Raw genomic sequence first — 19,237 nt, 5'->3', positions numbered from 1 at the left:
AATCCTGAAGGAAGCCCTGTGGCTGCTCCATGTAGATCTCCTCAGGAAGGTCACCATGAAAAAAAGCACTCTTCAAATCCATTTGATGTACTTCCAAACGATTAGTTGCAGCAATGGCAAGAATAATTCAAATGGAATTCATTCGAGCAATTGGCGCAAAAGTCTCAGAGTAGTCAATCCCAGGAACTTGGGAGAATCCTTTGGCGACTAAGTGAGCCTTGTGTTTGTCAACTGACCCATTTGCTGCAAATTTTGTCCGATAGATCCACTTACATCGAACAAGTTTTCTTCCTTTAGGAAGAGGGACAAGATCCCAAGTGTGGTTCCTCATCAAGGAACTATACTCTTCCTGCATAGCTGTATCCCACTCAGGAATACCAGAAGCCTCATGAAAGGATTGTGGATCTAAGGCAGTAGCAATGAAGACATGGGGAGCATCCTAGAATTGTGAACGAGTTCACCTGGTGTCTGATGGATCCCCAACCCAATCACTTGCAGACTGCAAGGTCTGTCTAGCCCAAAGTGGACGGGAAGATGGAGAATCTGGAGGGGAATCATTAACCTCTGAATGATGACTAGGAGAGGAAGGAGCTGAGTTCTCTAAATCACTTTTTGCATCAGAAGTAGAGGTAGAAGACTGTTCAGGTGAATCTGACTCATCAGAAGATCTGTCATGTATTCCAAGTGACTCTAAGGTCAAGGTAGAAGGAGTTGGAGAAGTGATAGAAAGCGAGCTTGAAGATCCCTCCTCAAACTGAACACTCCTCTCAATGAATAACTCATGTGTAGTAGGGTGGAGCAACCGATAACCCTTCACACCATTAGGTTAACCTACAAATATGCAAGGTCTGCTTTGCAGATCTAAGGCCTTAAGTTTCTCTGTAGGAATGTGGGCCCATGCAGGGGAGCCAAAAACTCGAAAGTGCTTAATTGATGGTTTCCGACCGCTCCAAACTTCAAAAGGAGTAACTCCCTTCAAGGCTCGGTGAGGAACACGGTTCTGGATATAACAAGCATAGTTAATGGCTTCTGCCCAATACTGTGGTGCAAGAGATCTAGAGTGAATCATACAATTTGCCATTTCCTTCAAGGATCTATTCTTCCGTTCTGCAACACCATTTTGCTGAGGATTGTATGGAATTATTGAATGCTGTAAATCAATCCCCTCTGAAGTGCAAAATCTTTCAAACCGATGGTTGACATACTCACCACCATTGTCTGTGTGCAAAACCAAGGATCTATTCTTCCGTTCTGCAACACCATTTTTGCTGAGGATTGTATGGAACTGAATGCTGTAAATCAATTCCCTCTGAAGTGCAAAATCTTTCAAACCAATGGTTGACATACTCACCACCATTGTCTGTGTGCAAAACCTTGATGGCTTTCCCAGATTGCTTTTCTACAAAATTTTTGAAATCTTGAAAATGATCAAATACCTCTGACTTCTGTTTGAGAAAGTACACCCATGTATATCAAGAAAGGTCATCAATATCGGGCCCTGCTGAAAGAAGGATGTTGAAATGGACCAGCCAAATCACTGTGAACTAACTCTAGTATCTGTGAAGCTCTCCATGCCTTACTTTTGTCAAACTTTTCCTTAGGATGCTTACCAAGAATGCAACCTTGGCAAACACCTCCTGAGAATTGAATCGAAGGCAACCCTGTGACCATGCTCTGCTGGTTAAGCTGATGCAAATAGTGGAAGTTAAGATGGCCAAACAGCTCATGCCATAATTTACTCACATCATTAGAGTGAGTGAGCAAAACAGATGAAGGAGGATCAGGAACAAAGTGAGAAAACAGATAGAGTCGTGACTGATGATCTGCTCTCCCAACTGCAACTACAGAATCACTATGCAACTCACGTATCTCCACTGAATCAGGAGTGAACTCAACCCGCTTGCCTAAACTTGTGTGAGTGATCTGGTATATCGATAGGAGATTAGTTGATAATGAGGGTACACAAAGAACATCATGGAATGTGCCATCCTCCACATCAACAGAACCTCTCCCACACACCTCAACAGGAGTGTCATCACCCATCAAAATAGAAGGCATAGTACATGGCTCCAAGGATGCAAGTTCTTCCTTAGATGAAGCCATGTGGTGCGAAGCACCCGAATCAAGAACCCAAGTGGATGGTGAGGAAGCAACTGCAACAAGAGCCTTGCCCTTTCCTTTCCCCTTTGTTTGCTTTTGCCTTGTTAGACCCTTCATTAGAACTTTGTTTGATAGACTGAGGAACACTAATATTATTCTTCTCAAGAATGTATGTCAAGTGATCAATTTGTTTCTTCAAACATTTATGTTCATCATGATCGGGTCTTTTACAATAGGCACATTTAACCTTTTCTTTCTTAGGCTTATCGCCCTTAGAGGATGAGGTATCAATAGTTGCATTTGAAGCAATTGGTATCTGATCCTTCTTTTCCTCACTATTATTTTGTTTCTCATCCTTACTATTGTTGTTACTACTTTGTCCTTTTTGTTCTTTTGTGCCTTCGTTGGCAGCTAAGGCATGTGACTTAGAGGACTTAAGAGTGCCCATCTGGATTAGCTTGTCCTGTTCTCGAGTGAGATTGACAGCAAAATCATTTAGAGATGGCATGGTGAATTGAGTACCAAGTGCACCCTTAGTAGCATAGAAGGTAGAGACAAACACAAAATATTCTGAACTTAGCTTAGAGAGAATACTAAGAATTAGTTGTTCATCTTTCTTTTCAATTCCACATTGTTTTAACTGCAACTTTAGTGATTTCAATTTGGTGAAGAAATCTTGAATTGTGTTGAAATTGCTTGAACTTAAACTAATTAATTAATTTTCCAACATATGATCCCTCATTGAATCTTGTGTGCCAAATAGTGTTTCTAGCTTTGTCCATATTTCATTTTGTGTATCCAAAGACTCAATGTGAAATAGCAAGTTAGGAGAAATAGACAAACACAATGTTCAATATGTCTCATCACATTTGTTAAACCACTTAGGCTTATCTTCATCTTTATCAGGTTCAGTTTTAAGTCCCATAGTTATCCTATTTAATCCAACTTTCCTTAAGTGAATTGTCATGCGTGATTTCCACTCAGTAATTGTATGGAGTTAGGATGGACATATTTGTGTGATCCATGATGAAGAAATGTTAAAAATAAGAGAACCCAGCCACGAGAATGCGCCCCGCCCCCCCCATTTTACTCAATCAAAGAACACCCCCCCCCTCGAAAAGAAATGATTTGGCACTTTATTTTAGTGTGTTTACAACTACCACTAGAAAGAAATACTTAGTGGTCTTGATTTCAATGCATTACAAACCCTCATGAAGAGCATATGCTGAAAGTGAAACTTAGGCACGATAATCAAGGAAACAAATAGCACCATTGTGATCTACTTGAAAAATCACGCACTTTCAAAAAAAGAATCGCCTCGATACGAGGTCGTATGAGAAAGTTATGATCCTCCGAAGTTTCCAAAACGAGAACTGTGCACAGTTATGGCCAAGAATCTACAATTTCTGAAAAATTTATGCATGAAAATTCAAAAACAACTCCATTAGTGGATAGAGCACAAAAAAATAGCTAAGGTCATAACAAGAATCATTGAAATCGGAGTCGGTATGAGCAAGAACGAGGCATTTGAAAATTGTATTCAAATTTGCGACTGCCAACGGAGAGGGGTACGGTTGTATCTTTCCGCGCTCGATTCTACAAAATATGTAGATTGCATGCAAAAACTAAAAGATACCCAAAATATGTAGATTGCATGCAAAAACTCAGAAAGCGTTTTTCTTGTTGATGTACAGAAGATGTAGCCGTAGTGTAAATTAGGCGCCTTTAACAGTAAAAAATGGCTCCAAAAATCAAGAAACGACCCCAACAACCAAAATATGACATGCAAATGTTGGATCAGCTTCTTAAGTCCATCAATGGCATGCTAGAACTTGCAATACTGATTGAAAACTCCAAATATGCATGTTGGTTGTCAGATTTGAGATTGAAACCCCAGAGAAAAAATGTTTTTGTCAAACTTTTCTGATTCTCAAGATCATCCAAAGATGCAAGAGAAGAGCATACTTCATTTTTCAAAAAACTACAATAAAATTTATTAGCCCCCATCCCCCTCGAATCTCTCAAATAAGGAAACTAAAATCTACTCTTGCACATAGAAAAATTTTGATACCATGTTAGAATCTGAAAAGATTAATAACCCAGAAAACTAGTGCAAAGAATAAATTTCTAAACTATGAATGCAAATGATACAAAATCAAAATAGCAACATAGAGTTAGTCTCCAAGAGAGTAATGCAAATGCTAGAAGTAAAATAACATTAAGAGGATGCAAAAACAAGAGATGCAAATACAAGTCAGGTAGCATGCTTATATAGGCTAGGAAGAAGGAGGAGGTGGCAACACCAACCAATGAGGAGCAACCATCTATTAGACTAAAAATAGCAAAGTATCTTCCCAAGATAGCTAATGGATGCTCACATGTAGGAAGGTGACACCTCACAACCATTCACCTAATAAGACATGCTTTATTAACCTAAGCGAGATTATTAAAAGTGTAGGAAAAATCTAGCAAAATAGGAACAATAAAAAACTACACTAACATTAGGTGGATACAATATTTTCGTTTGATTGGATTAGCATGAATTGTAATTACATTAAGGTTTGAGGGATCTGAATCTTCTGTTTTTCTTAAACATTAAAATTTGAAAACAGACTGCTTACCTAACATACATTTTCAAGAGAAGTAACTGAACTCCTTTTAGACCTTTTAAACATTTGTTCATTATGATTTATTTACTGACACAAAATCTTTTAACAGCAGCAGTTTGCTTACAGAACATAGAATCCTTAAACAACTGATTTCAAGCTACAGAATTGCCTATCCAAAATAGAGTTTGCACAGTACACAACAGAGCAGAGGTGATATGTGAAGGTTTTGTCCCTTCACCAGACGTGCATAACAACAAACAAATTATTCAGCATAACCAAAAAACCTAGCAGAGTCTTCTATATATACCTGCTTGGGGTGGGTCAACTCACTGTGCAAGGTGAGTAAACAATTTGATTTGGCCTCTTTCTAGAAGTCAGTAGAAGATACAAAACAGAAATAAAAGGAAACAAAACAAAAATTTAATTTCTTTCCAGGAGACATCTGTCACTACAAGATAGATGTCTCCTAGAAGGAAATAAAATTAAGACAAAACAAATTTAATTTCCTTCGAGGAGACAGCTGTCACTAAAACAAATCTAATTTTCTTCTAGGAGACAACTGTCACTACAAGACAAAATTGGGCTTCTTTGAGAAGTTGGTGGTTTTTACTAAAATCTGAATTTTATCTTGCTATACCAGATAAGACTGCTCGATTGGCAGCAATCTGATGTCTTCTTGTTTTTTCTGGAAGGAGATGAAACTTCACAGTTGGCAGCGAACCCTGCTGTCCAGGCCAGGTGGCCTCAACTTTAGGGGTTCATAAATTTGCAAATTTTAGGTTTATTTCAGCAGCGTAAACACTATCAATAGAATCAATCAACAACAAAATCGTTTTCATCAAAGCAAATGCAAACCAAGATGAAAACATACAGGAAACCTCTTTCAAATCAGGTAGAAAACCAAGAACAAATTTTTATGTAGGTGATTTTTGCATTTATAAATTGAAATCATGTAGTTGCATCTAGCATTGAGATACACAAGGAGCAAAACAGTAATCTCTTAGATTTGATAGTTAATGAGCTCAACATATAGTTAGGCATTCATTGCATGTAGAAAACCAATAACAAATTTTTATCTAGATGATTTTTGCATTTATAAATTGAAATCATGTAGTTGCATCTAGCATTGAGATACACAAAAAGGAGCAAAAGAATAATCTCTTAGATTTGATAGTTAATTGGCTCAACATATAGTTAAACTTTCATTTCTGTCATTTAAATAGCGCATTTGAGTATTTAGGTTAAATCCAATCATTCACTTTATCAGTCAAAATTCATTTGAAAATCCAAAACAAAGCATCAACTTGAATTTCAGGTCCTGATAGTTTTTGTCATCAAAGTCCCTGATGGGGCCTAAATTTTTTGGTAAAAATTAGGGCCTCCATTTATGATGTTGGAAACAATTGCCACACAGTTCTATTCATGAAATATGAGTGTTGGAAGTGGTCATTTATTCCTTTTCTGAAATGGCTTGATGAATATATTTCATATGTTGCAAACAATCCACAATATGCAGAATCTGGATTTTACCTTGTAAAGTTATGACAATTTCAGTCTCAAGCATTAGGAACAGTGTGCTCATATGTACTATCAGTGCTAAAGAATACTGCTTCTCAAGTACCAGTAGAAACTAGAAAGGATGTCATTTGTGAAGGTGCAGAGACATCTGTTATTTATGTATGCTTCAAAGCAGCAACAAATAAGATGCAGCCAATCGTAGAAGAGTTATGATGTTCAAGGGTACATATAAGAAATTAAAAGCCTAGTTCAACATGCTCAATAGTACCAATACATGCTCCAGAATGCACTCTTCATGAGAAACTCTTGCAGCAGTATTTAACCTTATAAGATCCACCTAAGTTGCTACCAAAATACACCTCAGATATGCACTGTTCATTCCAGATGCTTTTCAGCCTTAGTCATCTTGCTGTAGCCACTCAATGATTGATAGAGTGTCTTTAGGATGTGAAATATAAAACCAGACCCAAGGCTGTAACTCCAAACATCCCAGATCTGTTCCATCTATGATTCTATGTTTATCAGCTATGCATGGCTCCATTGGGTCTAAGTACAGCACCCAGCCAGCAACATAATATCTAGAGATTATTGTGTTCTGATCTCAGACCAAGTGCAAGTACTTTCAGCTATGAAATAATCGATCACAGCCTCTAACTGATAGCTGTTTATATGGTACATCTCTGCAAGAGAACTTCTTAGATATGTACACTACCCCTCCAAATGGATTTAGTGCGAGTTTCTTCCAAAATCAAAGACATTTAGCCAAGAACATACACAGATTTCAGAATACATCTGAGACATTATCAGAATACAAGGATGAATATTTATATGTATGGATGAAGCCAAGGAAAGATTATATAATAATTGCTCAAAAGCCTTCTTCTATTAATGAAGAAACTCTGTTGATGTTGATGATTGATGGCACTGGCTTAGCACCTAATGCAAGTGAACTGTTTCTGAAGATGGTTACTCTCACGAAGCTTACAAACACAAGTCATAGAATGGCACACGAGATGAAGATGTTAGAGTGGGAGACCCTATTCTGAAGAAACACAGTCTAGACACTCACCCTCAACAATGATTATCCTTATCATGTTCAAAAGAATACTGTTCGCATCATCTGTGTTGAGGCAATGAAAATATATGGGAAGCCACGAAGTCAACAACGACTGAGATGCACAATGGCAATAACGACAAGAAGGAAGATCTAGCATCCTGATTGAAAGTCATTTTTTCATTCATGACAACACTTCTTCATACGTGATGAAGACTGAGGAGCCGTCAGAGGTTGGAAAATATACACAGGAGAAAAAAATATTATCACCGGATATATTCAAAGGACCAAGGCAAAGAGACTTACAACAATCATAAATATTAAAGTGATATTCATCAGAAATGAAGTAACATGACTAGGATGAATATAATTATCACTTAATGGAATATGTTATAAAAGGTTGTAGAGTTTGTGGCGATATTATTGATTAATTAAAAGGTGTGGATATAATATATGACTTTTCATTGGAAAGGTCACAACTTTAGAATTTAAAAGGGATATAAATAGAAGGTGGTCAAAGTTCTTTTGAAAGACAGATTCAACATCTTTTATAAGAACAAAAACATTTATTGTATGGAGGAATAAGGAGCAACATCACGATTTTGTAATATAAATTCCATTATTTTATTTTTATAATAAAATAAAATGTCTTTTGTTTATTTTTAAATGGCATGGAGATTTAAACTGCAGATGAAAAGTCCTTTGTAATTATTTTTTTTGGAATTCTGTATACAATTTAAATGCTGGATAAGTGGACATGGTCATTTAGCATCTTAAATGTGATCATCATAGATATATTGAAATATTTAATTGTTTCCATATCTGTGTCCAATTTGTCTCCCTACCAAAGGAGTTAAAGTTCAATTTGGACTAATTTAAGATTGCGTATATATTTGATCTATCGCATCTTGATTATTTAATTGTTGGTAGTAAAGTGTGTAAAACATTATAAAGTTGTATGTGAAAATTCACTGAAGTTAACTCTATTGCCTGGAAGAGCAGAGGCACTGGTCTTTTTATTGTTGAAGTCAAAAAATCTATAACTTCCTTCCTACAAGCATCAAAATTCATTATTGACAAACATTATACAATTCCTTCAATTATTTCAGAAACTCAACATTCAACTTTAGTAAGATCGAGTTTAAGGAATTTGCCATTCGAAGAACTCCAAAGTTTAAATTTGCTTTAGGTGTAGGAGAAGGTCTACCTGCCTAGGTGTAGCAGAGCCTGAAGTGAGGGGAATCAAGGTGATTCTCGTTCGTTGGCCAGAACTGATTGTGGAATTCTATCAAAGAAGTGGTAGGCTCTTGGATTTCCAATCTGCAGTTTTGGGAACCAACAGTCCCAAAACTTAAAATAAAACAAGTGAGAAAAGACAAAGGAAACAGAGTAAGCCATCAACGTCACCAAAGTCTTAACATAAAAATAGACAAGTCAAACGCAAATGCACAAACTAGCACACTTAAAGCACACACTATACATCTCTTCTCACTTCAACACACCATCATTAGGCTCATGTGCCTTGGCATTAGAGAGGACTAGATAGAATATATCCTGAACTAGCTTAGAGAAACTCAACTGGACTTTGAAGTGGTTTATTAAATGAAAATTAGAAAGTAAGTTTATATCTTGGATCAAATATAAATAGAATGCAAAGACAACAAGCCTTTGAGTTAACCCTTCTAGAAGAGTTTTTTTTGAAATAGAAAGTTGTGCTTGATGCTACCCTTGATAATGTTCAACAAGACTCAACACAAATCATGCAAACAACATAACCAATCATATAAGGATTCCTATCATTACCTACCTCTCCAAATGTTCCTAGAATCCATTAACATGCTGCCACCACCAAACATCAAAATCAACCCTCGTCTATCATTAAATGCTCCCTCCTCTTGAAGAGAGTGCTCAAACACCATAATTCCCTTGCATACAACTTTTGTTTCCACCTTTAGCACATTGCTTCCTAGTTAGGAGGGTGGTCTTCAAAATGATCCCTCATTCCAGTGGCTTCTAGCACACGAAGTAGGAGTGAAATATTAGAATAATCATTATGTTTCTTTTTAATGCTCACTATTGTATCTTATTATATCTCTATAAATATTAGAATGTTTCTAATATTTAGTTGTAGTCTAGAATAGAATTTTTCTATTCTATTAGACTCTCCTCTTTGTATATATAGATCATTTTGATCTTTGATTAATAAGTAAAGTATTTTGCCATTTACGTTTGTAACATGGTATTAGAGCCAATGCTTTATTTTTTTATTTTATTTTATTTTATTGATATGACAGATCTCGGATTGCTTCATTATTGTTTAGGTATTGAGGTTTGGCAAACTGACAACAGTATTTTTTTTGTCTCAGTCCAAGTATGTCAAAAATTTGCTTGACAGGTTTCAAATGCAGGATTGCAAACTTGCCTCCACTCCTATGGAGATTGGTCCAAAATTGTCCACATAATCTGATTCTCCTCCTGTAGATGAAACACTCTTCAGGCAGCTAGTAGGTAGTCTCATCTACCTTACTACTGCTAGACTTGATCTTAGTTTTGCAGTCAGCTACATCTCATGATTCATGACAAACCCCAAGAGTGATCATTGGATTGCAGTGAACCGTGTGTTACGCTATGTACATGGTACTTTAGATTATGGTCTTCTTTACACAAGGAGTACTACTCCTCAGCTCAGTGGATTCACTGATTTTGATTGGGCCGGCTCAATTGATGACAGGAAATCTACTATGTGTTTAGTATCGGATCTGCAGTAGTTACCTAGACTAATGTGTTTAGTATCGGATCTGCAGTAGTTACCTAGACTAGTAAGAAGCAACATGCACATGCACTCTCCTCTACAGAAGCAAAATATAGAGTAGTTGTCAAGGCAGCTTGTGAAGCAGTTTGGTTTCGTTAGATGCTTACAGATATGCATATTCCTCAAGCAGGTTCGACTTCTTTGTTTTTAGACAATCAGGGAGTACTCAAACTTGCCAAGAACCCAGTGTTTCATGAACGAACTAGCACATAGGGCTTCATTGCCATTACATTCGACAGTTAGTAGAAGATGGATCTATTCAGTTACTCTATGTCCCTACCTCAGAGCAACCAACAAATATTTTCACAAGACCCCTTGGTCCTGACAAGTTAGTTGAATTTAGGGGATCTATTGGTGTAGTAAATAGACTGAGCATTAAGGGGGGGTATTAGAATAATCTTTATGTTTCTTTTTAATGCTCACTATTGTATCTTATTATATCTCTGTAAATATTAGAATGTTTCTAATATTTAGGTGTAGTCTAGAATAGAATGTTTCTATTCTATTTGAGTCTCCTTTTTGTATATATAGATCATTTTGATCTTTGATTAATAAGTCAAGTATTCTACCATTTACGTTTGTAACATGAAATGTCCAAACATAGGTCCCATGCATGCAATGCATGTGTTGTCCCATTTCCAACTCATACATAATAGGGACGAGCAGATTTGGAGTAGCACAGGTTTGTACTCATCCCAGACTGGCACAGGTGTGCCTAAGGTTTTGGCAAAACTCTTGGACAAATGATTTTTTGTGTAAATATAAAAAGAGGTGAATTTGGGGTATAAAAACTTGAAAGTAAAATTTATGATGCTATAATACTTGTAAGATACTTCAAATAAAACTTGTGTGTGTAGGTGGTACATGTTAGAAGGATGATTTTTTATCCGGAGATCCTAAGGAGTGATCTTAAGTCACTGCTCATAATCATGGACATCATCAATGCAAGTGGCCACATATTCGATGTTTAATGTTATTGTAGCTATGGTTGGATTCCTTTCAGATGACATAGATAACACAAAAGTTGTGATATAATAATTTTATTATCAATATAATTATCATATTATTATTGTGATAAATAATTGCATTATAATATTTGAAGTGATAATATATTTATGTATTAACAAGAATGCACATGTTAGAAGGATGATTTTTTCTTCGGAGGTCTTAGAGAGTGATCTCAAGTCACTACTCATGGACATCACGAATGCAAGTGGCAACATATTCAGTTAATGCTATTGCAGCTATGGTCGGATTCTTTCAAGCTAACATAGATAACATAAAGGTTGTGATAATATAATTATTGTGATATAATAATTATATTATAATATTTATTATGATAATGTAATTATATATTTAATTAATATATAATTAATTACATGAGATATATCATTAGTTATTGGCCATCTTGGAAGAGTGATGACCCTGAAGGGGCACCACCAACCATAGTTCCAAAAATTGCCAAAATCGCTAGTTCGGCGATTTGATTCAGGCATGGTGATTTTTTTGGAGCCGGTGAATCGAATCACCGATTTTTTGCCATGAATCGCCAATTCATGCAGAGAATCGCCTGAATCAGCTCCATGAATCGGCCGCATGACAAGCCAAAGAGTGAACTCATTTTTTAATAAAAGCATTTTTTTTAATCTTTTGTTTTGCCTTTCCTCTTTGTTTTAACCCTAAAGGGTCTTCTAATTGTTTAGCATGAGTAGAAGAGAAAAAGTGAGAGAAGACTATGAGGGGGTTGACTAGGTGGATAGAGAGGTTGAGGCTAGAGCATGTTCAAGCATTGGTAGATGCACACGTGCACGCACAGACACAGGCCCTAGTGATGTTATTCATGAGCCCATCTCACATGCAGGGGCAATGGCTCAGTAGTCCTCTAGGACCTACCTTAGACACCTTTCTAGAAGGACGCCTTTCTAGAAGGCAGACTGGATACTCAGAGGCTGAGGCTGCGACCGACCTTGAGGATACGCCTTTCTAGAAGGCAGACTGGATACTCAGAGGCTGAGGCTGCGACCGACCTTGAGGATGATGATGAGGCTTGAGCTAGAGCTTTTTTTTTTATTTTGTTTATAGATATTGATAGACATACGTTTTATGGATGTTCATCTTAGATTCTTACATACGTTTATGATTTGATGTCTTATGGATCTTCATCTTACATACATTCTATGATTTGAATCATAATGATCTTATGATCTCTATTTACTTCAGCTACAACCCACAATTTACATTTTATGTGTAACATAGTTACGTATGTGATGGATTTATCATTTATGTTCCATGTTTATGTATGTTAACTTTTATTTGATGATGTTATAGTGTGTTTAAGTTATATTCAATAAAGGGTGCATGAAGGAAGTTTTAAATTGTTAAAATCTCTAAAGTTAAAGGGATTTTTTAATTTGTCGATTCATAGCCGATTTAATTCTGATTCATGGCCGATTCACAAATTGATTCGGCCTTGCCAATTCCGGTTCTTGTTACTTTGCCACAAAAAGATATAAAGGAAGAGTGAATCTTCCTTTCTTGAAAAAACACACAAACAATTAGAAAAATAACATGGTATCAGAGCCATGGTTGGATCAAGTATTTGGATCAAGGACAACGATATTAAAATTCAAATGAAATATTGACAAATCCCTCGAAGTCCTGAGACCAATCATAAATGGAAATATCAATTAATTAGGACTGTTAGTCTCATCGACTTTGTAGTCGCCATTGCCAATCATTACATTCTACGAAGGATGATCGAAGATGCTTTGATTAGGATTATCAAAATGTTGTAGTGCGCTCAATTGTACTTGCCTTTGTTTGCCCGATCTCTTATTGTCAAAGGAACTTTGATGACAGTTGTTGCCAAGGATCAGATATTGTATACATGATCTCTGTATGTCACTGTACTCCAAATGGTGAATGATATGCAATCAGAAGGTATTGTCGTGAGTAATATTGCAGAGTGTGCCTCTGATGATATGTGTGACCAAGTGATATCACTGTCAACAAGTTGGTGTCATGAGCGAATAAGGATGGAACAGTTGTACAGTGTCGCAATAATGCCAAAGATGATTATTATTATTAGAATTATTGGAGGATGGTATCGATGAGTATTTTGGATAGCAAGGAATAGATTCTTTAGGATCACGATGAGTCCAATCCAAGTCTGAGTGGGATGCAGAGCCATGGGACATTTTATTGAAGGAGATATTAGGAACAACAAAGGTGTGAGACTTAGAAAATATCACAATGTTAATATTTAATGGGAGCCTTAGTATTGGTTGTTCCATCGTATGTCTGAAATAAGAAAACATGAAGGGTTTATTATTATTGGGCTCATCATTATTAAATTTGAGAGGCTGGAATTAATCATTGCTTCATATGTGGTGGGATAAAAAATATGTTCATGGGAGCTATTATGCACATTTTAGTTTGCCGCCATGAATTCAATTCGTTATGGGTTACCTACACGTGGAAGATCCCTTTTTGTTCGTGACTTGGAGTTTTTGTTCCAATGTGGAGATTGCTTCCTCGATTGTAGAGAGATTTTTTTTGTGACATGAGTAATGGAAGGGGACCAATTGTCTCATCATTGATATTGTTGCAGGGCTGGAAATTGACGAATATTAGCGAGAGATACAAAATGGAAAGTCTCCAAGCTGATGAAATTTGTATGGGGAGATAGCAGGAGCTGAAGGTCAAAGCTGCTCATGATGTTTCTTTAACTGCATATCCAACTGAGCATCTATGAAAAGAGTGGATGTACAAGCTTGAAGGATAATGCAAAGCGCTAGCAATTCTTTGTTACAAAAGACCATACTTTTGTAATAGAGCAAGATGTTGTGGATGGTTGTAGAACCTTATTTATTCTTGGTTTGAGATGATAGATAATAGCAGCTGTGAGAAGAATCATACATTACATTATATGCTTCATAAGCCTAGCTGATCAATATGTTTATAATACATTCCTTGAAACATACATCTCATCCACATACGAAAGAGATATGTGAAGGAAGGAATTGACTTTTTTTCTGAAAAGTGTAGGTTATTTATCTTACACAAATTTTTGGTTGCATGATGTGAAAAATGAGCAAAAGGAAACATTTCTATAACTTGCAATTGATTTTTTTTATTAGCTCCTCATAGTGGGGTACTTGTTGGTCACACTAAAATTAAAATTGTGGTTTCATGTAATTGATTTGTGACAAGTTGAGAAGCTTGAGCAAAGGATTTAATTTGGGCATGCAAAGAAAGTTTGCTCAAACAATAATTGTTATATCTTGTGGTGTGGATGACTCATACTTCTCTCTAACTTATGTTAATGCTATTAGAGGATATTTGCAAAGTGCTAGCAGTGCTTTGTTCCAAAAGGCCATACTTGAGTAATAGAGCAAGATGTTGTGGATGGTTGTAGAACCTTAATTATTCTTGGTTTGAGATAATAGATAATAGCAGCTTTGAGAAGCATCATACATTACATTATGTGCTTCATAAGCCTAGCTGATCAATATGTTTCTAATACATTCCTTGAAAGATACATCTCATCCACATACGAAAGAGATTTATGTGAAGTTGAAGGAATTGACTTTTCTATGAAAAGTGTAGGTTATGTATCTTACATAAATTTTCAGTTGCATGATGTGAAAAATGAGCAAAAGGAAACATTTCTATATCTTGTAGTTGATTTTTTTTATTAGCACCTCATAGTGGGGTACTTGTTGGTCATACTAACGTTAAAATTGCGGTTTCTTGTAATTGATTTGTGACAAGCTGAGAAGCTTGAGCAAAGGATTTAATTTGGGCATGCAAAGAAAGGTTGCATTCGAACAATAATTGTTATATCATGTGGTGTGGATGACTCATCCTTCTCTTTGGCGTATGTTAATGCTATTAGATGATATCTATCAAAGTCTTTCTTGGAACTGTTTATACTTGCATGGGAGAATGAGTCGAGTCTCATTCTTGGTGGTTGTGATTCCCTATACCTAGGTCTTTGGAGAAAGCGAGCTGGCTGTTTTTTTTCAAGCATAAAGCTATTGAGCAGCAATGTAATTCATCTCAACCATTTAATGCTAATCGGATAGATTGAGAAGCATAAGAAAGATGGGAGATTGCATTCATAGGGAGCTAAATTCCAAGAAGTCATGGTATGAGTTAAAGAGCTTCAAATTTAGTACTTTGTAAAGGATCAACAAGCTCGTGAAGTAATGTGACTTCGAAAACTCCTTTTTGGTCATTGGAGTAAATTGGAACTTATTTTAATATTTTAATAATCTAAATTGTGAAATGTTGCAAAGGCATTTGTGCAAGTGATGGTAGCATCTAGGATTATAAAGCTGAGTAAGAGGGCTCTCCCAATGAGAGGGAGTAGACTGCAAGTGGATTTCTATTCTAATTTCAAGATGGTCTTGGATCTAGAACTTTTAGTCATATTTGGACCAAACTAGATGATGAGTCTCTTGGAGAAAGATATCTTCTACGATTGGGACCATGTGAGCAGGGTATGCTTCCGTGACTAAGAGAACAACTAGAGGATCTTCTTCAGTTGGCTTTTGAGGATCTTGGTCATATTGATTCAAAGGGAGTTGACTAGGCAAGATGGTTTCTCTAGTGATTAGGAAAATGTAGCAATCAAAGGACTATGATACATGGTATGGAGTTTTGTGTGTGTAGGCTAGAGGGTCTTTATGGCATTCATCAAGAGTGATGTACAATCCAACCTTGTGTTTCATAACAAAACAAAGCATTTTGAGATCAAATATCACCATATTAGAGACATGGTGCAAAGGAATGCTATTTAGTTGAAATACATCAGTATTGATGATCAGATGGCCTATATTCTCACCAAAACTCTTGCCAGAGTAAAGTTTGTGCATTTTCTAAGACAATCTTATATTTGTAGAGAATGAAGCACTTCTTGAGAGGGAGTCTCAACATCAGTGATTTCTTGAGATGTACTTTAATGAATGCTTCTCTATGAAGGAGAAGTTTGAGGTACAATCCCTTGTTATTGAACTCTTCTATTTGAGGATGAAGCTTGAAGTGCAATCCCTTGCATGCATTTTTCTCTGCGATGGAGAAATTTGAGGTATTAGCCCTTGTATGCATTTTTCCTTCGAGATGAAGAAATTTGAGGTATCAACTATTATATGCATTTTCCTCTAAGAGGGAGAAATTTGAGGCATCAACCCTTGTATGCAATTTTCTTTGAGTTGGAGAAATTTGGGGTAAAAGCCATGGTGTATGTCATGTGAGATGACCCATGAATTAGCGCTTGTGTTTATTCACCCTTTGGGAATAGCCATGGTGAAGATCATGATAAGATGACAATATCATGTTGAGTGTTTTTGTGATGGGCACTTGTGCTCAGTTGCATTTCCATTCATGGGAGTTACCATGATGGATCCACCTTGTGGGAGTAGCTATGGTGGAGGTCATGTGAGAGACTCCATGACTCAACACTTGTGTTGATTCACACTTTTGTAGTAGCTATGGTGAACGTTACAATGAGATGATGATGTCATGTTGAGTGATTCCGCAATGAGCTCTTGCGTTATTTGCATTTCCATTCATAGGAGTAGCCATGATGTATATTAGTACATACTTCATATATCAAGAAGGATTCCTCCCTAGCTAAGAGGCAGTGTTAATGTTATTGTAGGTATGGTCGGATTCTTTCAGCTGACATCGATAACACAAAGATTGTGATATAATAATTATATTATCAATATAATAATTATATTATCACAATGATCATATAACTATATTATAATATTTGTTGTGATAATATAATTATATGATAATAAGATAATTATTGGGCCATCTTGGAAGAGTGGTGACCTTTGGTGAAGGGGCACCACCAATAATATAAAGGAAGAGTAAAACTTCCTTTCTTGAAAAATGCACACAAACAATTAGAAAAATATGATTGAATATGATTCGGTTGCCATCGCTACAAGATTACTGATGTGATTGTTTGGGGTTATTGTATAATTCAATTATAGTTAAGAAAGGGCTAGGTAAGGAATACAATTATAGTTAAGGTGGAAGCTGCCCCAAACTGCATATCCTGCATGACATATACTGTCAGTGCACCAGATGTCAAGTCAGAACTACAAGCCATAGAGTAATCAGTTCCAGCTCTATATGAGCGTCAATAAATCTATACTGTGGTATATCTTGTATGGCACTTTGATGAATGGACTAAAGTTGTGAAATTGCCACGTGTATACAAAATGTCTCTATATGGGGTCTTGGTTTGTATCTTGTGCGTAGTAAGTCCTGAACTAAGTATCCTTTATGATAAATAAATCTATATTGCGGAATATCTTGCATAGCACTTCAATGAATGGACCGTGCAAATATGGCCGATTAGGATATGGTCAATAACCATTTGTATTATACTTTGAAGAGTATTTGAATAGAACGAGTAAATATTATATTTAGTGTTATTAATTTATTAAAAACAATTATACATATACAAGTAAATAGTTTTCATATTTCATTAAGATATAATTGTATATATGAATATATACAATTTTTCGAAATATAAAATGCTACATATGTTAGTAAATTAGAAATTCATTAAATAATACAATTAGATATTACACAATTTTAATTTTTATAAAGATTTTATTTATATGATTTAATTAAAGAAGTGAAACTAAATATGGTATACTACATACCATATGGCTAAATAATAAAATGTCATTATATGTATTATTGAATATTCTATAGTAAATATTATTTACTTTTTTTTGTATTATATGCTGTATCAGTTTATCCTACCCATGTACTAGACTCGGCAATTTAGTAGTAAGGTGGAAGAAAGGTTCATTTTGTTTTTCTTTGCTGATAATTAATTGCGGGGAACCTTTGTAGTCTTGTTTTTTAGATCAATACCTTTGTTAAGCTAGTCTTTGGAATCCTTCAGAAAGGAGGCATGCTTGACCAAGGCCTCATCATATCACAGTCAGGTTCCCATCTAATGTGTTAGAATCGGCATCTTTGAAAGGGACTACTGAAGCGAGACAAATTCTTAAATTCTATAAGGATTTGTCATGTTCTTTATTTTTGTTACTTGGTTTTCTTCATCACAGTCAGGTTCCCATTTAATGTGTTAGAATCGGCGTCTTTGAAAGGGACTAGTGAAGCGATACAAATCCTTAAATTCTTTAAGGATTTGGCATGGTATTTATTTTTGTCACTTAGTTTTCTTCACGAGGACTGGTATCAAGATTTTGAGATTTAGATTCTATCACAATTTTCTCAATGTTGTGATTATTAACCCAAAAATTGCCTTCCTAGATTGCAAAAATCTTGACAATGTTTTGGAGTTGGTACCTAAGAAGTCGAATCTAGGATGACCAATAGAATCTCTACTTATACTTTCATCACTAACCTTGCTTAGATTATGAGGATGACGGATAATTGATATTGATTCTGTTCTGCATGGTAGGTGATTTTCTCTATTGTATAAAAACTCGGATTAGGCAGGCCCAAAATTCTCAAAAACCTTGGGACTTGGCAAAAACATGGGGAAAATCTGGGCAAATTTATTGAAACTTTGAAAATACATGATCTCTTAAAATATCCTTAAAGCACGTACGTATAGAATTTTATTTGTTTTAGAGTTGGTCAATGTTGATTGACTCTCTTGAACCTTGGTTGGCCTGAATAAAAATTTCAAAATGAACTTGTAATGGTTTTGGAAAGAATGTTTGAATTGTTATTTCTTTGTTTTTACTATTTTTTTCTCATGGTAAGTGATGATTTTTGTAAAACCCGTGGTCTCCATTTGGAAGAATGCAAACTAATGCATCATCTATATGAAATGTTAGATTTTGGCAGTGAAAAAGATGGACAATTCAGCATTATCCGTACAGAAAGATGAAGACTTTCTTGAAATTGTTTCTAACATGTCACGGCTACGACATTCAAACATCACTGAACTTGTGGGTTATTGCACAGAACATGGCCAGTGTCTCCTTGTTTATGAATATTTTGGCAATGGGACCCTGCATGATATATTACACTTTACAGATGATAGTTGTAAGAGGTTGACATGGAACTCTCGAGTGAGGATTGCATTGGGTACAGCTCGAGCTCTAGAGTAAGTTTTGTTTTCGAACAGAGTAAAAT

At 35.9% G+C, this 19,237-nt stretch overlaps 1 protein-coding gene across 2 annotated transcripts in view; it reads left to right on the top strand.

Annotated features, from left to right (window-relative positions):
- Positions 1 to 19,237, top strand: part of LOC149562188 (protein STRUBBELIG-RECEPTOR FAMILY 8-like) — a 61,056-nt gene that overhangs the window by 40,110 nt on the left and 1,709 nt on the right. For both annotated transcript variants that reach the window (XM_089825731.1, XM_089825732.1), the window contains exon 12: positions 18,937 to 19,208. In XM_089825731.1, coding sequence (XP_089681857.1) covers positions 18,937 to 19,208 — 272 coding nt within the window. The remainder of the gene's footprint in view (positions 1 to 18,936; positions 19,209 to 19,237) is intronic.

Source organism: Cupressus sempervirens, chromosome 4 (assembly GCF_028749045.1).
Source record: "Cupressus sempervirens isolate cs-2001-9-10 chromosome 4, ASM2874904v1, whole genome shotgun sequence".
Taxonomy (NCBI): domain Eukaryota; kingdom Viridiplantae; phylum Streptophyta; class Pinopsida; order Cupressales; family Cupressaceae; genus Cupressus; species Cupressus sempervirens.
Note: the sequence above shows the minus strand (reverse complement) of the source record. Positions and strands in the feature narration are given on the sequence as shown.